The sequence below is a fragment of the Falco biarmicus genome, chromosome 1, assembly GCF_023638135.1.
Source record: "Falco biarmicus isolate bFalBia1 chromosome 1, bFalBia1.pri, whole genome shotgun sequence".
NCBI classification, from domain to species: Eukaryota; Metazoa; Chordata; class Aves; order Falconiformes; family Falconidae; genus Falco; species Falco biarmicus.
This window is the reverse complement of record NC_079288.1, coordinates 99,770,456-99,796,139: the sequence shown is the minus strand read 5'-3', so window position 1 is coordinate 99,796,139 and position 25,684 is coordinate 99,770,456. Positions and strand designations below refer to the sequence as shown.

At 38.8% G+C, this 25,684-nt stretch overlaps 2 protein-coding genes across 4 annotated transcripts in view; one reads left to right on the top strand and one right to left on the bottom strand.

The window, feature by feature from the left end:
• The window catches only part of C1H4orf19 (chromosome 1 C4orf19 homolog), a 105,385-nt gene that overhangs the window by 25,139 nt on the left and 54,562 nt on the right, over nt 1-25,684 (bottom strand). Inside the window, exon 1 of the transcript XR_008823895.1 lies at nt 1,230-11,954. The gene's annotated coding sequence lies outside the window, so the exon portion shown is untranslated. Of the gene's footprint in view, nt 1-1,229 lie in introns of the transcript that reaches the window.
• Nucleotides 782-25,543, top strand: RELL1 (RELT like 1). 3 transcript variants are annotated; one of them, XM_056351819.1, is made up of 7 exons: nt 782-959; nt 11,962-12,171; nt 14,406-14,477; nt 15,754-15,811; nt 18,531-18,770; nt 19,413-19,600; nt 23,022-25,543. In XM_056351819.1, the coding sequence occupies exons 1-6, from the start codon at nt 872-874 to the stop codon at nt 19,591-19,593; spliced, it is 849 nt and encodes a 282-aa protein (XP_056207794.1). In that variant the 5' UTR covers nt 782-871; the 3' UTR covers nt 19,594-19,600; nt 23,022-25,543. The 3 variants fall into 3 exon arrangements, with proteins under 3 accessions (XP_056207794.1, XP_056207784.1, XP_056207774.1); XM_056351809.1 differs by having other exon boundaries at nt 19,413-19,630; nt 23,038-25,543; XM_056351799.1 differs by having other exon boundaries at nt 784-959; nt 23,038-25,543.

Below are 25,684 nucleotides of genomic sequence, written 5' to 3'. Positions count from 1 at the left end.
CGTCCTGGTGGGAAAGCTACAGTGGTGGCAGCTGCTTCCACAGGCCCCTGCAGCCCCGGGCGGGGGACACACCGCCCTGCCCACGCACCAAGTCGCTTCAGCGCGGCTCCGTAAGCACCCAGGCTCCCGCGGTGCCGGGGAGCCCCCGGAGCAGGGCAGCTGTCCCAGCCAGTCTCCTCGGCCCCTGGGCCTCGCTGCGCCCCGGCGCTGGCAGGGCTGATGCTCCCTCCCGGCAGGGTGAGCGTGGCCGCTGTGGCAGAGAGGCTCCTCTGGCAACAGCTGAAGCCCATCGGCTTCAGGGGAGACACCTGAGCTCGCCGGGGTGAGAGGCCGCGGGCAATCCCCCGATGGAGGCGCAGCCCCCCGGTGCTCGGGAGCCAGCGCGGCACACATCGCACACTAAGCAAGTGGGGCGAGGGCTCGTTTTAGCCTGACCCGGATCCTCCAGGCTACGATGCACCGTCTCCGTCTTGCCTTCCCGCTGCAAGCCAGCGTTGCTGAGGGGGCCGGGGGCTGGCCGGGCTCCGAAAACCACGTCTAGGAGCAATGCTGCCCTGCTTCTGGGGGTGGGGAACTGCCTCGGAAAAGCCGTTACAGAAGCGTATGCAGGCCCTCCCGCGCTGTCAAAGGCAAGGCAAGGCAGGGCAGGGCAGGGCGGCGCACCCCGCCAGCAGCGGCTTCCCGCGGCAGCCCCCGGAACCGCCGGCGCCGCCCGCCGCACGCGGGGCGGGACACCGCGGCGCAGCGCCGCCCCGGGCTGGCCGCTCTGCGCAGGCGCCGAGCGCTCAGGGCGCGCCCCGCCGCCGGTGGGCCGGGCAGGGCCGGGCGGCGCGGCTGCCAACGCGGAGGCAGCGCGGGCGAGGCGGCGGGTATGGCTCCGTCAGCCACGGGCGGGATCCCGCCGACCGCTCCTTCGCTGGGCCCGACGGCTGCCTGGCTGGGCAGCCCCCTTGCTCTCGGTGGGTCGCTGCGGCCTCGGTCCTTCGCCGCGAGTGGGAGCTCTGCCGGAGGCGAAGCTGCAAGCCGGGACCCCCCCTCGCTCCCCGCCGGCAGCCCCCTCGTCTCTGCCCGGGCTCCCGCCGCCGGCCGTGGCCTCGGCGGGGAATGCGAACCGCCGGGCCCCGCCGGCCTCTCCCGCCGCTCGGGTGCTTCGGCCGACCCCGCTGCTTCTCCCCCAGGAATCCCACGCCCCCAACGCCGCGGGGCAGAAGCGGGTATCTCGGGGGTACCTGGCGTTGGGTCACTGCGGGCTCGCCGGAGAGTAGCAGGACAGGGGGGCGGCCCCGGTGGGACGGGCGGGGGAGGCTCGGGGCTCCGCGGTGGCAGCGGCTGAAGTTCCTGCCGCCGGTCAGCGGGGCGGGGGCTCCTGAGGGGGAACCGATGCCGCCCGCGTGCCCTGTGCGAGGGCCTTCTGCCGTGAAACGGTTCTTCATGTCGCGACAGCCCCGCCCCGGCTGTTAATTTAGTCAGGTGCGGCCGTGAGTTGCGGGAAGGAGGGAAGCTCGTAATGAACTCTACAAACTCGAGTCTGGGGACTACTCCGTAGTTGATTTAAGCTGGAGTCTGGTGGCTCACAAGACAGAAACGCATCAAAGAATTGCTTCTACTTCACCATCTGTTGCGAGATTAAACTTGGCGTCGGATTTAGGTGTCGGGAATTCAGCTAACTGTAACCCTTGCAATCTCTGAGGACAGGCGCGCCTGCAGCCGCCCGTGGAAGTCGGTCTTCAATGACATTTGCTTTGTTTATATCTAACCGCAAATGTTGTGGTACTAGTAATCTCAAAGTGAAGATGATTTTCATGCCTGTGTAGTCTCAAGTACTTTTTTGTGTGTTGTCTGTGCTTCTCGAATGTTGTGTCTAAGAGGATGCTCATTTTTACCTGGTGTGATTTTCGGGTTTGTTACCTTCAGGCAGTGTGATGTTGATAAGAGTGTACTGGGTTGTGTGAGAGTAAACTTGGTGGAAGCAGTGAACATGGGCATGCTTATTAGCATAAAATTAAGCAATAATTGTTGCTAGTGTTTCTATACTTTTGCACATCTGTAATTTTACTTGGTGCAGGGCAGCTTGGTCAGAAGGGATTGAGATGTCTACCACCGGCTATTTGTTTTCCAAAAGCAAGAGGAGTGGGAGGCTTGTCATCCAGTCTGCCCCCTCTCTTCAGGAGGGTGTAAGGAAATAAGTACTGCTAGGCACAACTGGGGCCAGTGAAATGGTGCAAAAGATACTAGCGTTATTAATCCTTTCTTTTTTCCAGCTAATCAATTTCAGTGAATGAGTTCAAGCATCTTGAATGTCAAGTTTGTGTTGACTGGTAGCTAGTGCTCTCCAAGGCCCTAATTCTTAATTTTTTTCATGTTTTGTATGCAGAGGCAAGAGGAGGAGAGGAATTGTAGATTTTTCTTCTCTTTTTGATCATGACCAGCTTTTTGGGCTTTTTTTCCTTCTCAGTTGCTTCAGTGTAAAATATTTTTTAACAGATTATTTGCTCTTTGAGGGTTGTTACTTTGGCATATTACTGCATGTTCCTACGCATCGAGATTATTATACAGTTTACCTACTACTGGCATCTTGAAGAGAATGTAAACATGTTTTAGTAAACAAAAGGGTGTGTATACATAGGATTATACTGACTTCTTACAAATATTTATACTCAGGATTGCCTTACTGAGCTTGAAGGCAGTTATGCTGGAGGACTGTTGGTATGTCATGCGCATTGGTAGGATTTAATAATGATAATAATAATTTAGTCTGGTATATCTAGATAAATAGGATTGTACTTAAGTAAAAGTTGGCAAGTCTAGCAGGAAATGCGAAAGCTATGAATTTCTCCTCCCTCTGAGTGTGCCAGATAAACTGACAGAAGGTATCTGACGTGTCTTCAAGCAGGAGACGCTGGCTTTGGTTAAAATTTTTTGACTTGTCTAAACTGGTGTAGATGTTAATTTGCATAAATGCATTGATGTGATGTATTTGGTAGCATTAATTTAATGCTACTTGCACTTGTAAAACTACCTGTGAGATGGAATACTTCAAATCTTTCCTGAACACACCAGATACTTTCATTTTTTAAAAAACTGGTGAAGTGTGTTCTACTAAGTGTGTGTGGCAGCTGCATGCAGTGTGTATTTTATTTGCAAACTGAAATTTGAGGAAGAAATTTCCAACAGAAATGCAAAGCATAAGTTCTGTGTATTTTTGTGGTAGGAACTATGTACTGTGTAAGTAGTGACCAGAGCAGTCGCACTATAAGCACAGAGAGTTTTACACTGGTGAACGGTGAAATACGAGCTTTTTGTCCCTGTGTATGTTTCTGCAGCTTTATCAACTGCATATTGTACCATACGCAAGGAATGGACTGAGTCTCTGTTACTGCCCTTCATACTGCAATTTGTCCCTTTTCCAACAGGACAAAACTGCTCTAGATACTCTTCTCATTTTTTTTTATCATTGAATTCTTAATAATGTCAGATTCCTTCGTGGTGTGATTATTTGGACTGCCTGGGTGACTGACGAGACAATTTGTTAGATTTGGTCTTACTTTTTGGTTCCTAAGAAGCTCTGTCTGGGAGTGTAGACATTGCAGTGCTTTAAAATTGTTGAGGGTTATGTGCATTGTGTAGTAATGCTTTTAGCTATAGTTTGCTGTTAATGGGACTTATCCTTACACAGGTGGTATCTCCTCTCTGAATCCCCACCCCCAGGCTTCCAGGGAAGCTTGCCTAAAACTTTTTTGCAGGCAGTTTACAGAGTGTTGATAGGGCATGTAGTTCAGAAGTAAATAGGGATTAGGAAAGAACTCATTAGGGCAGAGACATATCTCTGAGTAGTAAACCCTCTTTCCAGACCTACTGAAAAATCTGCTCAAAAATCACAATTTTTGTGGTGACATCAGTGAGCCAAAGTCTCAGTCTCTAAGGACTCGGCAGGCTCCATCTTTTGTGGTACTATGAAAGACTTGCAGTTTTATGGTTTTGAATACAACGTTGGGTAGTAAGGATGCTGTTAGGTAATGTGTTCAGGTAGGTCATCCCTGAGACTTGCTGCATGCATCTGACTGTTAGTGTTCTCAAAATAGGTGCAGTTAGAACGAGCTTTAAAGAAACTTGATTGATCCTTCTGCTGCCTTTCTTGAGATACTGTTTTTGACTAATGAAGGTTTTGAGGTCTCTTCTTAACAGCAGACCTTAAAACAACCTTGCTCAACCTCGAAGGCAATTGGCAGCACTGTTACTAGTTGTCAGTATGTTCTTTCGTCATGTGGCTTCCTCTTTCTCATCAGGCTTCCTGCTTATTTCACTTCTGGTTGTAGGTTCTGATTACTACAAGGAAGCTAGACATTAAGCGGAATTCACAAACTTGTTGAATGTTCCTCTTCGATGATAGGTGTTTTTCCTTTGTTGCTCAGTTTGTGCATATTCCCTAAAGTACAATTTCCTTGAACAATAGATCAAGCAAATGGTAGGCAATGGTTTTTCTTGCTTAAGAGTTTTTTTTCCTCTGGAAAATAAACTTTTTTTAACCTGTTCTTTGCTGTCTCTTCTAGTTTGCCTGACCTGTTCTGTAGCTACCACCTTACTAGTAAGGTGAAGAAGCCCAAACGTTTCCTAAATACCTTTGTGTCTGTTTTATGCAGTGATATACTTTGACTTGTGATTGAAATTGCTTGTTATTTCATCTGCTTAGTTATGCAAAGGCAATTTGACTGTAGTGTCCAGAACAGATAAATACTATTTAAATCAGATAACTAACTCTTTAAAAATATATTTAATTTGAAGTTGCAGCAAACTGTTCTGGTTGTATTTACTATCATTAAAATAACTAAAAACCTGTATTAAATCAGTACGTAATTACGATCGGGGTTCTAAACAAATTCACTGGTAAGCACTTGAATTGAGTATCTAAAAAATTAGGCTTTGATAACAGAAACCTCTACTGCAGCTCTAGTAGAATGATTTATTTTGTCTAAGTTGGATGTACAGAATGAAAATAAATAGCTGCTTTAGATTTCCATTCTTTTCAAAAATATCCACCACTTCTGAAATGCCAAGGGACATAAGCTGGCCATTTTTGGCATTTTAATTAATTTCACTAAAATTCCATTACCTTAGTAAAGCTTTTAAAAATAAAGCTAGTTTTCTTAATTCATTGAGAGTGAGGTATTTGGTGTGTATTTAGGAAATCGAGCTAATGAACTTTTTTTTTTTTAATTTATGCCTGAACTTAAAAGTGTGTCATTTAAAATCAAAGTTTCACTTCAAATGATACTTAAAATTAAGGCTTTACTTAAAATGAAAGCTTACATCTATCCACCTTGGATGTCTGGCCTGGAGGTCAGGAGCATTGTAGTTTAATGCAGTTCTACTTCCCCTAAGGCCAGGAGAGGATGAAGGACTAGGTATGAGCGTCAGGTGCTTTTTCCTTGTTGTTCTGGCACTGTCAGCTTAAGTAGTCCTTTGATTATGCCCTTTAAACCACATGTAGGTCCACATGGTGGAATGAACTAGAAGTGATCCAGGTATGAAAGAAAGAAAAAGGGAAAAACCCAACAAAAAAACCCAAGAAAGAATTAAAGCAAACCATATTCTGTCTAAATTATTTTGAACCTTAAGTGCTCTTTTTTCATGGATGGGTAAACCTGGCACATTAATTGTGAGGAGGAGGAGAAACGTATAAGCTGATGTTGCTACTGAGACATGTTTCCCAGTTATGCTTAGCTGAGATGTTTGAGCAGATCATATGCCATATCTGAGTATTTACTTTGTCTTGTTCTTAAATATATTGATCATAGTTAATTTCCTTAATTACTAAGTAATGCTAAGGCCAACGATAGTTTGTTTCTGCATACTGTGAGGTTGGTAGCTATGTTTTGGTTTGGTTCCTGAAAGCAGGAAATACAATCATGCAACTCCTTGAACTCTATGGAGAAGAAGATAGTGAATGTGTACTTATTTTTAGCAGGTAGATTGCTGGCACAATCAAATTCTTAAAATGTCAACAAAGTTCTTTATAAGGCATGCTGTAAGAAATAAATGGCATAGGCATAATGGGCAAAATCCAGAGTAACCAGATAGGATTCTTGATCAGCAGAGCAGAGAGAAGATGACGTCATTATTTATGGGATATTTTCTGTAAACTAAACAATAAAACGCAACTAGAATGTGCTTGAAGTAATCAGCTGGATGTAGGTTATACTTAAGTTTAGCATAGGAGGTTTGGAAAAGTAAGTATAATGCATTATTTTAATCCTGAGGTTTATATTTCTTATATAACAACTAGACAGGCTTGATCTTTGTTACAACAAGGATTTCTTTTTCAAGAATCTGATTTGTTCTTCAAGCAATATTAAATATTTCTAGATATTTCTCTTCTGCTTCATGAAAAGTTTGAGAAATGTCTATTTAGATCAATACTAAAGGCAAAGCTTTGAGATAACTGGGGTGCATTTTGGGGAGGTCCTAGTGATCATGCCAAGTGTGAAATCTTTTCAGGTACATGCAGCTAAAACCAAGGAAAGAGTAATTCCATAATTCTGTGCAAGCAGAATCTGATTTTGTGGTAGTAGATAATAAAGGAGGAATTGTTCTGACCATCTATTTACAGTGAGAAAGAAAATAGGTGTGGAGGGCAAGCTTATTACCTTTGTAGGACCTCTAGCCATGCTTTGTAGATAGTTGTCTACGTACAGTTAATCCTGCTTTTTGATAGTGGGATAAGGCGGGATCGACTTCTCTAAGGTGCTCCCATCTCTCTTTTCTGTGAGTTTATAAAACTTTAAGAAGAAAGAGACTTTGTTACAGAGTAATACCTTTGCTTACATGGTTGGCTCCAGCTTTATTCTTTCTCCAGCCTTCAAGAGGTTGTAGTCTTAGAATATTTTTGTGGTCAAACTTTATTTTACTAATATGGAGGGAATACAGTTTTTAACTAGAATGTTAACAGATATGTCTAGGCCATGTAAAAATTGCAGTTTAATGAAGGATGAAATATTTTTTCATCCATGTGCTAACTTTTTGATCCTATATTGTTTCCTAAAGGTGGTGTAAAATTTTCTTGAGCCTTTGGTGTGATGGAAAAACACTGTCTTTGTGTCAGTGTAAAAACTTGTCTGAGATTTACTGTACCTATGTTTTGCTGTTTAGGTAAAGATTAAGTTGGGGCAGACAATATTCAAGTTCAATACCTAACACTAATTTTTAAGCAGATGAGTACATGGGATGTGAATTAGTAGCATGAATGCAGTCTGTGATCTATGGGTTAAGCAATGCTTTAAATGTGCTGAATATTGCTCCTAAATCTTTTTATATTACATATTCAAGTAATCTTGATATGTAGACTGGTATACAATGACAGGTATATAAAAATGCCAGGACAGCAAAACACTGAAGCAAATGAATTTCTGTATGAATCGACTTGAGTCAAGGAAGATTGCTATGGCCTGAACTTGTCATTAAAAACCATTGTGAAGCAACATCATACATCGTGAGAATGAGGTAGACTACTTGCACTCTGTTAGTAAGCATAATATGCCTCTGGGGAAGAGGAATAGGGAACATACAATGAATGATGTAGCTATGACTTGGGACATAAAATATATTGCTCATTAGCTAGGCAAACCTTGTTTATGCATTGTGTCATAACTGCTGAAGTTTTTGAGGGTGGTCATTTTGGTATGTGTAGGGTGTTTGATAACGAAAGCAGAGTGCTTCACTCTGCTTATAAGGTTACCCAGCACCAAGTGTTTGACCAGCTACTTTATTTCTTCCGGGATATTTTTGGTTTGCTTTTAGTGAATTTTTACATTTCTGAACATAAAATTAATGGCATCAAGCAGTTTATGGACTTTGTGTAGATTATGTATTTATATATGAATATAATGTTTTACTAGTAATAAGCAAAATACCTTACAAAATTTTTTGTATCTTGTTGAATTTTAATGGGAGAATTAGATTTTTTGGAATCTAAGGAGAACTGAGGAGAAATCACAGTTATCTGTGTATGCTGGAATGTTAAAGTATCTGTTTGTTAATGCATTTTTAAATGAAAAAAATACTTTGTTTTCCTGCCCAGTTCAAAAGCTCTTTAAATCTCCATGCAATTAGTGGACTAATCTATGCTACAGAGTATTCTGTTGATAAATTATGAGTTTAACATCCTTCTGTCAGGAAAAGAAATGCCATTTGAGGCCCAGTTCTGGCATTTAATTTTTTTTTTAACTTTTATAGGTTGCGTCTATCCTTTGAGAACTTGTCTAGACTGTCATTACCTTTTGACTGGGGTTTAGATTGTGGCTGGTGAGGTTTTCTCATTGGTGTTTCAGGTGGCAGTCTACAAGCAGAGGTACTAAACTAAATCATAAAACAGATTAGGTAGGTAGAAAACCAAACATAAAACAAAGAAACTCAAACCATGGTCCTTACCATGCAGATATTGATAAGTGATATATGTTAGGTAGGCTGGGAGTATATCTGTGAGACAAAAACTACCATAATAGTTTCTGATGGTTTTCTTTTTTTAGAGGGTAGGAATGGTATTTAGTGATTGCTCACCAATGATTTGTGCTTCTGAAAATGCAGTGTAGCTCTGTCACTGGAGTTGCTTGTGAACTTAGTTCAGGTTTATATATAACTTTTTCTTGTTTACTGTGAACATTTAATGGCATTTGGGATCCATTTTCCCATTTCCTTTGTATAATTGTTTTCTTCTGTTGACTCTGCAGCTTTGTGAGTCAGCTTTGTATTTTAAATTGTATGTATGTTTTCAGTGGCTATGTCAAGCTGATGGGGTTTCAAGTTGATGATTTAAAAATAATTGTCCAGGACGTGGTTTTTTTTTTGTTGTGGTTTGTGGTTTTGTTTGTTTTTTTCTTTCCCCATGTCCTGCCCTTACTTTTGGAACATACTCTCAGACTGCAGTTACTTTAGGAAAGCTTTTTTTAGATGTATGAATGTACCCTTATTCATGGTTGCTCATTCCCCCACTGAGTTTATTCAGTACCTTGATTGCCTTGATAAAGCAGTTTGCCAAACCACAGGTCATACTGTTTCAGTAAAACGACTGCCTAAAAACTGAAGACTTTGAGTCTTTTTTTTCTTAAACCTGGTCACCTTGGTAATCCAGTTTAAAACTCTTTCAGGGCTACAGTGTGACAGGAACACAACCACTGGGGTAGCAGAGGACTGAAGGGGAAGGGACTTCTTAAAGCTACTTTGCATCCAGAGAAATTGCAGTGAACTGCAACTTGGAGAGTCTGAAGCAGGGGCCTTTAGCCATCCAATAAGGCCTACTTGCTCTCTGGGTTTGAAGTGGGAATTGCCTACCATGGTTTTGGAGAAAATACTAAGAGATGTTATTTGTTCGAGCAATGCATGCCACTCTTGCCACAAAGAGAGGTAGAAAACATAAGAGTTGAGTCGGATTAATGTTGTGCCCCTCCCACCCATTAGCTTGACTAGTAAAGTGACTGTTGATGTCTTAAAAATAGTGCAGTTAGGTCTTTTTAGTAGTATCCATTTTAAGAATAAATAGGAATGTGCAGCAAAATCCAAAGCATCTGCCTATTTTTGCCTTGTATTTGAACATGAAGGTTGCTTGTTCATTAATACCCTTCTGAGCTTGTGGTGTACACTGTTTAAGTTGGATTTCTTAGATTCTGAGATGTTGTAGTCATCAAAGTAATACTTCCCTGGTGTGATGGTTTTTCTCCTGCCTGGAAAGTAAGTTAAGCTACTCTGTGTGATTAAGTGGGGGACTTTGTAGCTATTGCTACCTGATGAGTTAGCAAAAATAAAATTTAAAAACCCACCAAAAAAACAAACCCAAAAACCTTGTGTATTTTGATGTATTAAAACATTAATTATGAATTCTTAGAAAGCAAATAAACTGTATGTAAGATCAACTTTCCCATTTATGTGGTTGTGTACATTACCCTTTCCTGTTTTTTGCTTCCTTGTAGTGCAGAACAACTGTAGCCTTAGAGTGTTAAATTGTGTATATTAATCAATGTCCTGCTTAGGCATAAGTTAATGCTTCTAAAGGTTACTTATCTAGTAAATTCTTTATATAGTTATATATAGGATTGCTGGCCCCTCTTAAAAGTGAATAGCTTTGGTTTTGGGAGCAAGCTAGACCATCTGGCTTTGTCCAAAGCAAACATCCTGAGATTTTGTTTTAACATGTTAGCCTTGTGATATGTTCACTTACATTTCTTTCCATTTTCCTGCATTTCTGCTATTGTATAGAAAATTAGTTTAGAGAAATGCTTAATACACTTTCCCCCTTTTTGCTATTTGAGGTTTTATCAATTGTTATTTCAAAGAAGTTGCAGTGTTTTTTCACTTTGAGCAAGTCTTGTGTATTACTTAGTACTTCCGAGTTTTCCAGGACAGTACTTTAGAAAGAGAAGGTTTAGTGTTTTGACATAAAGAAGACTAGGGTAAATACCTAACGACAGGTTTTTAAATCTTTTCTTAGCTGTCTGTCACCTGACTAGTGTTTTTCAAATACAGCTTAGTTAAACAGCTAAAGCAGTAGAGGTGTTTGTAGAATAGGGATCTTCAGGCAGTTTTCTGGAGGCTTCCATTACTGTTCTTTTTAAAGGGAAGGATTTGATTGCTCTAGACATTTCTATTGTGAAAGGGGCAGTCATGTAAATGGTTTTCTCAAGAGTCTTCACTCCTTCAAGCAGTTTGATTAATGGAATGATTGTGAATTAACTTGTCTATTTCAATAAAACCAGATGGAGAATGGACTGAAATAGTGTTAGATATTTTTTTATTGGTCTTTTTTTGTTATCATTCTTTCTTAGTCAGAAAAATTATTTTCAGCTGAAGTGGAGAAGAAGAATAGGGGGTAAAAATGCAGCAATATTCTTGCATATTGGAAGAGTAATATTTGTCTTTATTATGTGGGATGAGGAGTGTACAATAGAGACTCAAGGAATTTTAAGTATGCAGACATGTATTTTCTTGGATTTTGCTGAACAGTTGAATTTGTATAGTTTGGTATATGAGTAGGTACTGAGATTTCAATTTATATGGGTATCTTGGCCATTGGACCAGGCTGCCCAGAAATGTTGTGGAATGTCCGTCCTTCAGATAGATCAGGTTGCCCACATAAGCTCTAATGAGAGCTGCTTTTAGCAGCATTTGGGCTAATGAATTTCAGAGGTCCCTTCTAATGTAAATATTCTATGCTTTTGGTAGTTCAAACCCCCAATCTATAACATGGAATATACATCTGATAAACTCAGACCGTAATTGAAACAAAAATGCTTAGTTGTGGGTATAGAGTTAGTGTGTGCCTATGCTGCAATATAAATTCTTTACGAACAAAAAGAAAAGCCTCTTTCCCATCTTGTTTCAAGTTTAGATTTGGAAACCCATTTTGTGTTTAAAACGAGCAAAGAATGAGCCCACCTGATGCTGATGAGAGTAAGTGTTCTTTCCACTGTTAAGAAAAAAAATGAAGGCTATTTCTCTTGTACTTGATACTCTTTGTTTGCAAGGATCAATACTAAATCCTGTACTTACTCTCATATTAGGGAAGTATCCATGTTTTTGTGGCAATTTTGCATGAGCTTACGACCAGAGGAATGGTATGGCGCTTTCTTCACTGATGGGAAGAAGGAACAATGGTGGTGTTGTTCTTCCGTGAAGTCCTCTTGTTGAGGCTACAGGCCTATCAGGCTCGAATATTGTTTGTTCTTTGCTGTTACACTGAAGAAGTATCATGTGGGTTTTTTGTATGTAAGATGTTTTGTAATTGTTTTATGAAGAGGGAATATCAACTGTTACAGGTGTGAGTTTTCAGCCAGTAGGGTTCGTGTTGCCCATTCAAGTCCTCACAGAAGGTACATCACATTGATGCTATGGGGATTTGGTCATGCTTGTAACTTTCGAAATGCTTTGAAGTGTTTTACAGTGTATAGTAATAACTGTGTTTATTTGTTTGTGTAGATAATGCAGAGTTTCTTCAGACAACTACTTCGACAACTAAAACTGATGGCAAGGCCGAACACCTAGAGTATATTGCCTTTGCACTGGTTCCTGTTTTTTTCATCATGGGTCTCTTGGGGATCCTCATCTGTCATGTCCTTAAGAAAAAAGGATATCGTTGTACAACAGAGGCTGAACAAGTAGAAGAAGAAAAACTTGATGAAAAAATAGGTAATCAACAAGTCTAAACCAGCTTTCTATTTCTGTACACTGCAACTTCTATGGAATAAGTATTTTTATTACCATTATGTCTGTTGGGTTTTGATCTTTGCCAGTTAAAACTAGGAGTGTTCCAGTTTCCCATGCAAGTCCTCTAACATCAGTTAAGAGCTTAGAGGGATAAAAGTATCCAGTATATTTGTTTGTAACTATACACTGCAATTGGAGTCACCAGATTGCTTTTCTGCGTTCCACATGCTGTTGCTGTTAGAAACAAAGTGTTACTGTACATAAGTTTATCTGAGGAGTGACAAAAAGCTGCTGTTCAAAGCCTGAAATCTTAAGTTTTATGTTTAGCAATCTTGATTTATTCCTGTTGTGCTGTCATTCTCATTGCCCTTTTCATGAAATTGAGTCTTTGGACTGACTATGTTCTGCTTTATGTAATGTGGGCTGCTGGTAATCTTCTCTTAAAGATACCTTTGTTTTTCTTCTAATGTTTGTTCGTTTGTGCTCTTGTCTTTATGGTTCCTTGTTCCCACCTACTCTTACTTAAAAAAAAAAAAGATGACACAACAAACCCAAGAAAAATGTTATCACTTGGGAAAGGCTACAGTAACCGGATACAGAATTTGGCTAAGTAAATACAAGGGCCAAGTCACTTGTAAATACTTTGGGTCTCTTGCTTTCTCTCAAGTAATTACTGTCGGTAGGTTCATAATAAGTGCAAGTTACGGTGGCCATGTGGTGCAGTAATGATGCGTTGGTAATGTTCTTAAGCAGTTACTGCCTGGGGCATGTATGCAGTGAATGGGACTATTTTATCTGTTAGTTCACCCGAGCGGTAACAGCAAGGTGAGCAGTAATGAAAGGGGGACAACTTTGAGATCTTAGTTTAGGGAAGTACCTGTGTCTGTTGCATTGCAAAGTTGCAGGTATTAGGAAGAAGATGAAGCAAGGGTACAGAGAGGGGGAAGCCCCTCATTTATTACTTAGGCAAGACTCTAGATTTGTCTATCAAACGTGCCTCAATCTTGTGATTTATGTATATATTAAATAAAAGTAGCTTTATAGTTTGAGGTCCCACCTGGAGTACTGTGTTCAGCTCTGGACCCCCTGAAGTAAGGACATGGACCTGTTGGAGTCAGTCTGGAGGAGGGCCATGAAGATGATCAGAGGTCTGGAGCACCCTGATCCTGTGAAGACAGGCTGAGAGAGCTGGGGCTGTTCAGCCTGGGGAAGAGAAAGCTTTGGGGAGACCTTATAGTAGCCTTCTAGTACCTAAAGGGGCCTACAAGAAAGCTGGAGAGGGACTTTCTGCAAGGGCATGTAGTGACAGGACAAGGGGTAATGGCTTTGAACTGAATGAGGATAGATTGAGATTAGGTTTTAGGAAGACATTCTTTACTATGATGATGGTCAGACACTGGAACAGGTTGCCCAGAGAAACTCTGGATGCTCCATCCCTGGCAGTGTGCAAGGCCAGGCTGGATAGGGCTTTGAGCACCCTGGTCTAGAGGACAGTGACCCTTCCAACCCAAACCCTTCTATGATTCTATAACAGTTTGAAGGGAAGGGCAGAGCTGTACCTCTTTGTTGTTCAGTTTCTCAACCCGATCTTTCCCTGCCTTCTGAGGTTGTGCTGGGGAAGCTTTCAGTATTGTTAACAGACACAATTGATTCCAAAAGTATTGTCATGATGTTTCTCTGTTAAATCCCTTGCTCCTCTAGTCATATGAGAATATTTTTTTTTAATTAAAAAAAATATTCAAATGTTGTGTCCTTGTAGATGTGGTGAAAAGCTGTAATTTAATCTCTCTTAGACTAGAAGCTGATAATACCTATTTTGAAATAGTAACTTGAGAAAATTTAATGCTTTTTTTTTGTTTCTTTTCCTCCCAATTGTTAGGATTAGAAATATTGCTCTCTTGTTAGTCTCCTCCTTGATAACTAGAGAAGGAATTTTGACATATGCTTGTGAAAATATTGAGTTTAAAGTTTTAGATGAGTATGTCAGAGCTGATGTGTGGATTCCATAAACTTGTGTTTCTATTTTTTCCTGAATAAGGATTAAAAAGTCTTATCTAAGCTTTCTTTCCAAAGGAACAATAGATCTTGTCTTTGTTTTACTGTAACTACTTCTGGTGTTTGTTTTTGTTTTGACTGTTTCCTTATTGTGTTTTTAAATAACTAGTTCTTGATTCAGAAGGCCAAGATAGTGACAAAATATTTATTTTCTTGCACAGAAATGAATGAAACATTACACGAGAATAGCGACACTGTGGGTCAAATTGTTAACTACATTATGAAAAATGAAGGTATAGTATTGTGATATTGAAGTTATGAGCCTTTGTGGTGGTGGTCTGTAACAAATGTTTTTTCAGATACTTTAAAGTACGGTATGGTACGTTCATGTGTTTTCATTTAGTAACCATTTTGCACATGCTTAACTCTTTGAGATTGCCTTCAGAGGCAATAACTTCAAACAAAACTGGAAAGTTTTTTTCACTTACCTAAAATTATTTTGCATGGTAAGTTTAGTTTGTGAATTTCTTGATGTCTTAACTATTTGGATTTTTTTTGTTTTGTTCGTACTTTTGTGAAGTAAAAGCTCAAGGTAGCTTTCTTAATGGCAACATTTAAAATGTGGAAAATTTTATGTTTTGATCAGATTGAACTTTTTGTCTTGAAATTATTTTTGCAGCTGTTGGATGAAAGATGTGCGCATAACTGAGACAATAAGGTAGACTAGTACTGACGAATTCTGGATATGGTAACTCTGTGTTCTGTGTGCAAAGTAAAGAATAAAGAACAAATGACTAAAAAAAATAAAATCATAGTTAAGCAGCACATGGAATGCTTGGTTAGCTCAGAACATACTTGCCTAGTAGAGGAAACATTTAGGACACTGCATGTTCTTATAATACAAGAACATTTAGCCCTTTAATTTTATGTTTGTATAAATTGAAGTTTCTGAAGCATTGAACTGGCTTTGAGTTACTTCTGAATGAAGACTATTTCTCTGGAAAAATTGTATTTTTGGGTTTATTTGTGGGGTTTTGTGATTTTTTTTTTTTTTTTTTCTTAACTGTTAGTGCTTTCAGCTTGTGTATTTTTTCCTTGAGGTTGGGATTAGGTAGATCATGTGGTTTTTAGAATATGTGAGCAATCGGTAGTTCTTGGCTGATACTTAATTTGCATTTTGTAGGGCTCGCTTAAACCGGTGTTTTTAGCCTGAAGTTGCTTCATACATGTAAGGTGATGGCACTCCTGTGGTCAAATGGATGTTTTAAACTTTTCAGAGATCTTTATTTGGGAGTGTTGTGCAGATAGCTGTGTTATATGGCTTGTATTGGGGCCGAGCTTTGTGTATAATATGAACTGTAATTTTAGTAGCTCATGTTAAGAAAATACCACAGAATTATATTAACACTTCCATTTGCATAATTTTCTCTCATGCCTTTTTGGAGATACAGATAATAGTCATCTTTCTTTTAGATGAAATTTCTTTGAGGACCTTTACTTTTGTTGTTTGTTTTTTTTCTGAAGCTAGAGCTGTACACTTTTGAAGAGTTCTATTTATTTTCATTGCAGCAAATGCTGATGTGTTAAAGGCCATGGTAGCAGATAGCAGTGTCTTTGAACCTGAAAGGTAATTATTCATCTTTCTAATGCATGTTACCTGAGGCAACTAAAAACATACCCTTTCAAAGGATTTTATTTTCTGAGCACTTTTAAGACTACATCTCTTCCTTGAGTTATTGGCTAAGAGGATAATACTTTGATTTCCTTGTGGTGTCTCTGAGTCACTAAATTTTAATGTATGCCCTGGGTTAGTAACTGGCTTTTCTGGTTATGTGTTGTAGGTGTGTGATATGGATTTATTGCTTTTTGGGGTAAAGATTTAGAGAGGCTGCAAATACTTGTTTACTTTAGAGTGAAGTTATTTAGTGCAAAGCTACTCTGACTTGAAAGAACGGAAGCAGCACTCATTTCATTTGTATGGATGCTAACTTAAAATAGACATTTCTTTCTGTCTCCTTCTGGTTTACTTTTTTCTTTATAATTGTGGTAATATGCATTGGCTGGCCTACCTCTCTTCCCACCCCCCACCCCCAATACACATCTGTTTAGAGAGTTATGTAGAGGAAGTAGTTCAGCCCTTGAGTTGCAGATGTATCATTTGTCTAAAAGTAGTTAGATCTGTACATAAATATCTTTAAACTATGTCTATACTACTATAAATACTCCTCATATGTAACCCTGCGTTCTTATTCAAGGCAGAGAAGATGAAGGCTCAGGTAGTACTGTGTCACTAATAAAAGTTGCAGTGTATGGTTGTAGCAAAACAAAGAGTTGAGTGTGCAACAGTTTACCAGGTTTTAACAGTGAGAGGCTTGGTTATTGAAAAAAAAAAAGAGTTCTTAAAGCACAGCGAAATATTTCTTTGAATTTTACCTCAGTCTTTTTGTGTTGGCATGCGTGATGTTATTTTGGGAGTTTTAGACTATTGTTTCAGTGGTGAATTAATATGCAGAAAGGGGAAGGGGAAAAATGACTGATGGCTTTTAGATGATTACTAACAGATACTCCTAAAGCTTTAGTAACTCAGGTGCAAATTCACTGTATTTCTTTCTAAGTTTGGTGCACTATGAAATGCTTCCTAATGAAAGGTATAGTAATGGCTGAGTAAAATCTGCACTTCTGCCACTTAAAACCTGTTCAACATCTGAAGCAGATAGGAACTAATGGCTTTATTTCCCTTAATAACATTCTTTTATTTATTTGAAGACCATTACATGTCTCCTGTCAATTTCTTTGTTTTGAAAATAAACATCCAAGTAACTCCAGTTTTTCATGGCATGTTTTAGTTCTTTAATTTGTTCTTTCTATTCTCTTTTGGAGTCTCTTCACTTTGTTAATATTTTTCTTGAAATAACATTTCTGAAACGGGATGGAATGATCAGCTGAGGCATGATTAATGTTAACTTTAGGTTAACAGACTATAGTCCTGTTAGTTCCTTGTCTGAAGAATGATCTTCTGGCTAATTGCTTTTTAATCTGGGTATGTAAAGTTTTTCTGCTAAAGCACAGAAAGTTTTGTTGTCCTTAGTGCTAGACATCCAGTATTTTTAAAAAAGATTTACATATGTATGAATGTCTTTCACACACATGCTCTCCTCTGATCATCCTAATCTCTCAACTTGTCCTCTACAGTTACTATGGGCGACCCAAAGTTTATTGGTACTTTAGCTATTCTTCTATTCCATTACCCAAGGAACTATTTAAAACTGTGAATATAATCAGTACCAGAGTAACCACATTTAGTATGTCTTTCCAGTTTCATAGTAAACTGCTGATATATAACTTCTGTTACCTTATGTGACAGTAATTTCACCTTGATGCACTGAGCTGTAGCTTGCTTTAGGAGAATGTGTTGCAAGACAGTGTCAAAATAGATGCTGAAGTCCAAAACCCTGCATCTACTGGTGTCTATCTATTTGCTTTTCTGTTTTGGAAGAAAATTAGATTGGTTTGATATGCTCAATAAATGCCTTTTGGTGGTTGTACTGCTTTTTCTTTAAAAAACATTTTTCTTCTGAAGCTTAAGCTGAATGATCTGTTGATTCCTTTTGTCTTCATGGTAGACAGTTTTGCTTCTTTGCAATACTGTGGGACTATGCTCTTCGAGATCTTGGAGATCCTGTAACAATTCTGAAATACTTTCTGTAGTACTCTTCTGTAGAGGAATGAAGCTGGGTTAATTAACATTGCTAACATACAGCTGTGGGCTGGCTTCAGGGCGGTGGGTTGGCTGATGTGGACAAGGTGCAGCTGTGGCTGGTTCTGTGAAGTGGTTGGGCAGCCAGTGAAGAGGGAGCAGCCGAGGAAGAGAGAGGAAGAAGAAGCAGAGAGAAGAGAGAGAAAGCATGCCCTGGGTGAGGAGAGACTAGGAGAAGGCAGCAGGGGGACTGGTGTGAAGAGTATGTTGGTATGTGGTGGTAAAAGGCCTTGTTGCAGCTTTGTAGTTTGGACTGTGATGCTCTTCTACTGATGAAGACATCTATTTAGCTGGTTAAATTTACACTTTGTCACCTGTTCTCTTCTGTTTTAGCCAGAATTTTTATTTCCTTGCCCTTTATGTTACCTTAACCACATGACTGCAGCTGAATTAATTTACAAGTGATTTTTAACTGCAAAAAATATGAAATTGGAGAGAACCTTAAAGCAGACTTTCTCACAAATGAATGATCCCTGAAAAAACTAGCTATTCATAGATATAACTGAAAGTTATGTTTTATCCTTTTTTCCTTTTTAAGAAACAGGATTTTATAGTAAACATTAAATTCCCTTTATGCTTTTACCTACAGCCCTTTATCTCCTACCTCTCCTGGGAGTCCAACGAGTCCAGGATCTCCTTTATCACCTGGTGCTGTTCCATTTAAACACAGCTGCAAAGGCCATCACTTCCATACTGTTGGAGGAGTGGTAGAAAAGGATGTTTGTACTCGTTGTAGCCACAAACGATGGCATCTTATAAAGCCAGCACACAAATCTAAAGAGCACAGAAGAAGTCGTCTTGGAGAAGTCACAGTCCTTTCTGTGGGAAGGTAAGACTTACGTCATTTTACTGTACACTTTCCTTTGGGACACTACAATGGCTTATGTTGGATCATGTATCCATTGATTTTACTCTGTTTATAGCATCGGTGATTGTTTTTTGTAACCCCATTACTATTAGACTGAAGTTAGTTTTGGAAGAAGTAGATGTGATTTTTTTTTTTTTAACTATGTAAATAGATGGCAATTTACTGTGAGTATAAATTTAAAGCTATTGCTCTATTGATCCTGGCTAAAAAGAAGCAAGGATTGCACACTAATAAATTCCTGTTTCTGAATTTGGTGTTTCTCAAGCAAGTGTGAGCTATAGCAACCACTTCATTCTGTTTTATTTTTAATTTCTAGCTGATGTTGTAGTTGTCTTAGAAAATTATTGTTCTAAGTAGTAGTGTGTAGTCCGTGGATTCTACTTTAAAACAATTCCCTGAGAAAATGTGTTTCAGCAGTAGTGAGTGTTAAAAATATATGTAGGTAATGGGAAGGAAGATTGCTCTGAAATGAAGCTGGCTCTGTGCAGGTGTCTGCTCTGATGTAGAGGTCTTGGGACCTGAAAACGTGTTGCTGTCCATACACTGGGCCCTGAGAATGATCTGTGGGGAAATACAACTCAATCTTCATTTTGTTTACATCAGATTTAGAGTCACAAAAGTGGAGCACAAATCGAATTCCAAGGAACGGAAAAGCTTAATGTCGGTTACTGGTGTGGAGAGTATCAATGGTGATATGCCTGTCACGCCTGCAAAACAGGAAGTGAGTGAAGCATCTGCCATGCCAGTGAAACAGGAGATGCAGGAGAGGAGAAGCTTGGAGTAAACTGCAGGTATCAAACATTGGGAACTCATTGAAAGCGGTATGTTACAAAATAAGTGAAGATAACGTTTTCAACTTCATTTGCCTTTACTGGTTAACAGTTCTGTGTGAAAACTCATCTTTCAGTTTCAAAAGTCTGCAAAAATTAATTGGATCACTCAGTTAATGATAAATTGGTAAAGGCTAAATTGTCCATCAAATTCTTATCTAATTGTTTATTTAGACTTTGTAATTACAGTAGATGTTGAAGTAAAAACTATTTTGTGGCGGTGGCATCACTGGTCTGAGAAATAAAACATCTGCATATTAATTTTTGGCAATAAATGATGTTTCAGATTCAGTGGCAGTGTCGTACCCAAAAGAAGCAAATGCTGCTGACAGCTGCATCACTAGAACAACTACGCTGCTGCTTCTTGTGCTTGCTGGCCCTGTACTGTGTGCTTGTATAAGGTGACTGCTTACTAGATATTTCTCTGATAGATCAGTGGAGCTTTGGCTGATTAGAAGGGAGACGTGAAAATGATCCATCACAGGCATCTGTGGTAGGTTACTAAGCCAGGAGATTGGGTTTTTCTTGTGAGCTGTTAAACATCAGTGAATTGCTTCAGGTACTCCATTAAGCATGTTAAAAAACCAATGTCAGGCGTCCTTATGGAATGCACCCCGACTACTTTTTAAATTTTTTATAAGAATTCATGTTGGTGGGGAAACCCTGTAAGTCAATATGTTTTGCTTCTAACTGTGATAATCTGAAGGGGAAAGGTGAATTTACACAAATGTGATTCAAAATACAGGGCTTGACCCTTGGAAGAAAGGAGTTCTGGGGTGACAAAATAAATGCGCTGGGTTCGAAGCAAGTGAACAAAAAGTGCACAGTGCCAAACTATGCTGAGAGAGGATAAACTCATGTTGTGTCAGCTCAGTCCAGTTCCAAACTCTAACTTCAAATAGAGGAGGGGAAATGCACAACTGGAAATTGGGTATGTTTAAAAATTAACAAGACCCTCAAGTGTCTTGAGATTAAATTCTGTAAGGCCAAAGTGCAATATGTGACCTTTTCTTTATATCCATTGTTTATTCATTAAGAAAACATTCTGTAACTGTATTAACTTAGAAAAGAAGACAAAGTAGGAAGCTGGTATGCAATGTGATACCTGTGCTGCCAGAAAAGGTTGGAAGGAAGTATGACTATTGAACTAAGCAGAGTGTATTCCTCTGGAGTCTGTGCCTCATCGTTAAATTACACCAATTTTTTCAGAACCATTGCCATAGAGGAAGAAAGACTTGGAGATGTGGTATGCTTCCAAATGCTTAAAAAGCTGTGGAGGGTAATGAAGTAAATTGTTCTTTTTGCTCAGTGGGTAAAAAGGTAAATAGTAGGCTAATTTGCAAGGGGATGGAGTTCAGGTTTCAAAAATTAAGAAGCTGGAATAAGCTGTCGTATCTCCATTGCTGGACATTTGTAAAACCAGACTGGACAAGTGCTTGCCAAAGCCAGTGTAAATATAGCTGGCCGTGTGCTGGAGGCAGGTGATAGATGACTGTATGGATGACTGGGGTTTTTTTGTTGTTGTTTTGTGGCAAATCATAGCTTTATAGCGGCTGCAGTCTCAATACTGCTCTGTAATCTATGAAGGATCTGCAGATGTCAGTGAAAGACAAACTTTTATTTTCTGATTCAAAATTATGTCCTGGTACTCAGGTTTTTTTTTGTTGGTGTAGTTTCATTTTCATTTCTTCCCTTTTTAAAAATCAGTATTAGCTAACTGCAATAGAAAATAACCTCTTCCTTCACTGGCTGCAGTGGCATTTTCATGCCCACTAATTGTTTTGTTACTTCTGTGACTACTTTTTTCTTTTCAGTGTCTCTAATGGTAGCATGATTGGACTGTTCGTAATGTGATTTTTGACTTAAAGGCAAACTAGTTATCTTCTCTTTAAGCATTAGAAATAGAAAGAAAAGGGCATTTATTGAAACAAATTCAATTCCAGTGTGCTTTGATTTTTTTTAAAAAAATATTATTTTGAAATCTCTCTATAAGTGTTTGGTAGTACAGTTCTATTTCTAATTTGTTCTTTCCTCTCCTAAATAAGAAAGCTGTTCCCTGTAATTACCTAAAGATTGTTCTCTAAATTCAAACCATTACTAATTTAATCTAAAAATAAGCTGTTCTGTAGAGAGATAAGATAGTATAGCCATAAATATGGCAGCTTTTTATTGTAGAACCTCTCTTAGGGTTAAAGTATTGCCCTTTCTGAAAACAAATGTTCTAATAGCAGAGAAATAGCTCTGTGGAATCTCTTCTAAAGGTCTCTCCAGTCCAACAGTACTATTCTGTAAATCATCTGGGAAACTAGCCAGGCCTGTTTGATGTGCACTACAAAAAACAAACAGATCTTGCTTGAAAGGCTATGGTACTGTTCCCTAGCATGGTTCTAGATCAGATTTTGTCCACTGCCGTGAAAAGCTGTTCACACATAAACAGGCAGTGATTAAACCTTTACTTCAATTACTTACTTCAGACTTCTAATGAATTATTATAGCTTACTTTACTGAAACTGAACAAACTTCTGTGCCTCCAGCCAATAAATTTATGATAAAAAAGCGTACAGTTTTGGAGAATGTGGCTCAGACCTTCAGATGCAGAGGAAGAAGACAGACACAAATATGTGTTTAATTGCTGCCAGAAAAGGTTTGTTCCGGCATTTGGAGGCAGTAGATTTGTGCTTTGCGGCCTGACTTTAACTGCTGCTACTGAGAGTTCCTGTATGAGATGTAATTCCTGAGCTGAGTGGTACTTGAGTGACATAATGTTGCTGGTTACTTCTGTTCACTGCTACTGTTGAGTTTGGGGTTTTTTTTCCCACTAAACTGACATGTCCTTGATATTTTCTTGAGGTGACCTCTGCAGTGTTTCAGCTTATTCTAGCATCTTGCTGACTGCTTCATTTGAAGTTAGAGCATGTCTTGTTCATATTCTCAGCAGACTCCCATTTCATCAGTTAAGTTTGTTTAAAAAATGCTTAGTGACATGAAAAAAAAAAAGTAGTAGATACACAGCTGACTGAAGTAAAAATTTTGAGCTGAGCTCTTGCACATCCACTGTGAGGTACTGGTGCTGTGAAGCTATGTAACATATTCCATCCCTAGTGTCCTTCTCAAAATTGGGTGTGCTTTGCACTGTGATGTGATGATGTGATTTGTCAGTTTGTGTGTGTGTTTGTCCTTTTCATGAGTACCAGCTGAATTTTTAGTTCCTCTCCTTTAGGATTTCACATGCTCAACTGGCAATATATGGCAACCACTTTGTGCGATTGTGGCGTTTTTTTCCATTTCAGACCATCTGCTAAGCTTCTAATTAGTGTTCCTCCTAAGACTGATTTTGCTATTTAGATATTATATTTTTATATATATATTATTTTTAGAATAGTTTTCTTCTCTTGCAGGTGGAACTTTTAGAAGAAGCTTTTTCTGCTAGCACTTTGAAGAAAACTGAAAACTCCCAAGAGATGCATACAGTTTTTGGCACTGTAGCATTTTGCAAGTTCTGTGATGGCATCCATGCGAGGTTAAACACTTAGTGGCTTTTCACCAGTAAAATCAGTAAGATTTAGACACTTAAATACTGTTGTGTTGTGTGGACCTCGTACCAAATGTTGGGCTTCATCTTGGAAAGAAAAAATACATGTAAGTCTTTGGACAGGAAAGGTAAAAGCCTTATCAAATAATCTTTTTTTTTGTACTTAAACAAGCATTTTTAATGAGCTCAATATTATGAGTAATATGATTACCCTATGGATAAACTGTGTTTATCCCTCTGGTCCATCTGGATTTTTTTGCCTCTGTTCTTCCCCTCCAGAATTGACAAGTGTTTGCTGAAGATAAAAGCCAGCCTTTGGAAGATGAAAATACTCTTTTAATCTAACTGCTAGTAGCCAAGCAAAACATACAAGGAAATAATCGTCAGCCAAAATCTGCATATGTGCCTTTAGTACATAAGCCCTCAGACTCTGTGAAGGGTATTTCACAGTACAGAGTGGTTCAACTATATACAGATGTTAAATTACATTGTTGCCTCCTTGCCCCTTACTTCCCACTTAGTACTTAACATAGGCTGAAGAACATCTTTTTCTATTTAGTTGGGTGAGCTCTTGGGAAGGTTACTTTCCTCAAGGCCACTTGTTCTCCTGTTTTCTTCTAACTACTCACTCATATTTGAAGAATGCCTAATAGTTTTGCCTTTTTTTCTTTTTTTTTTTTTTTTTTTACCCACAGGTTCCTTATTAAGCTAAGGCAACATATTCAACCATTAGATAAGGATATGGAATATTTGGCGTTAAAAATTTATGGAGTATATTCTAGACTAATTCTGAGTGGCTTTACTGGACTGAGAGTAGCTGTTTTCACTGGCACCAAAATCTTTAGCCAGTGTCACTCCGTTCATATTTTAAGTGTGACTTACTGCTAAACATACCAGGGATGGTTTTGTGATTTTAATTTTTTTGTCTACTTATGATCTCTGCTTTGTCCTGTTACTTGGTTTTGGAAGGGAAATATTTGCAATACTTAGCAAACTTTGCTGTGTAATAGAAACTGAAAAATAACATTCTGAGTGCCTAAGAATATAAGCTCTAATGTAATGCATTTTAGTAGAGGTTGCACTATATTCTGAGAACTATAAAGTAACTTAATCTGCTTTATGAACTCAGTGAAAATCGTTGTTTTGAAATTGATTTGTTTTAAATTAATACTTTCAATCCTTTTAGTTGAAGTGCTCTAAACTTTCTCCTTCAGATCTGAGAGTCTGGTTTCTTCATCAGTTTATGCAATGTTAACAATCAATGTGCACAAACATAAAAATTAATCTTCTTACGTATTAGATACTTCCACGTCTTGTCAAGGATAAATCAAAGTTGTTTTACTCTTGCTGAAAGTATGTACATCTGATTGTCTTCCTTCTACTTGTATCCATGAAATACTGACTGGACTTATCAATATATACTTTTCACCAATGCTGTATTTGCCAATATAGCACTCCACCAAAGCTCTGAAAGAATAAGCGGTTTATTATTCTTTTTAAAATGGGTATTTTTAGGGATAATGACCATCCTCGGGAACTCAAAATAACTCCTTGGTCAGGACTGGATCTTGCATGTTTAGTGTCCCTGCTTGCATTAATTTAAACCTGGCTTATGAAATCTCTTCAATATTTTTAAGTATAACATAAACACCAAGCTCACCTTATACAGGCATATGCATTTAATATTCTTGTATTTTTGTCTTCTTCAAGCCTCACTTGATTATTTGCATGAAGAGCTAATACTTCTGGAATTTAATTAGCTCCGGTTATAGTAGTTAGCTTTCAGTTTCCAAGAGATTGAGAGCTATGAGTATAAAATGTTACTGGAAAAAGGGAGTATTGGGCAAAACCAGGCAGTTCAAATAATTTTCAGAAAGAAGATACACAGTTATAGACTGTCCCAAAAGCTTTAAAAAAAAAAGGGAGGGCATTTTGATAATACTGTGTTTTGATATGTGATGGGTTAGTACTGCAAGTAAATTTGCCAAAGGATGGAAAAAAGTTTAAACAGAAATACATATTTTTTACCTAATTTAAAAGTAGTTTCTATTTTGATTCCATTGGAAATACGTAGAATAAAAAAAAGAACTTGTGTTGGATATGTAAAACATTGTTTACCTGTACAAAATACCTAAGGTATTACAAGACGTGATATGTGCAAGAACTTAATTTGTGCATTGATACTTCAATAAGAGGATTTAGAAACTCTGCCTGTTTCATTGCATTTAACACTACACTATTTGGTAGGGGTGTGGATATTGACACAATTAGTTTGCCTTTCTTAAATTTGCATATCGGATGTATTTTTAACTAAAAGGTTTATATACAACTTTTGTACTGCCAAGCAGTAAATAAAAAATATTGGTTCTTAAGCTTGCTTGTGACTTCCTTCAGCCTGTGTCCATTGTGTGAAATTTAACCTTTGCATAGTCTTAACGTATAATGCAATCTCTTTGCATCTTAAGCTTTTTTTATGGAGGTAGTAAGGATAGGTGGTTGTGTTCTGTATTTCA

Excerpts from the sequence above, each read along its gene's own strand:
- RELL1 (XM_056351819.1), top strand. The coding sequence starts at position 872 with ATGGCTCCGTCAGCCACGGGCGGGATCCCGCCGACCGCTCCTTCGCTG. Across the intron at positions 12,172-14,405 it reads AAAACTTGATGAAAAAATAG|AAATGAATGAAACATTACAC; the intron begins GTAATCAACAAG and ends TTTCTTGCACAG. Across the intron at positions 14,478-15,753 it reads CTACATTATGAAAAATGAAG|CAAATGCTGATGTGTTAAAG; the intron begins GTATAGTATTGT and ends TTTTCATTGCAG.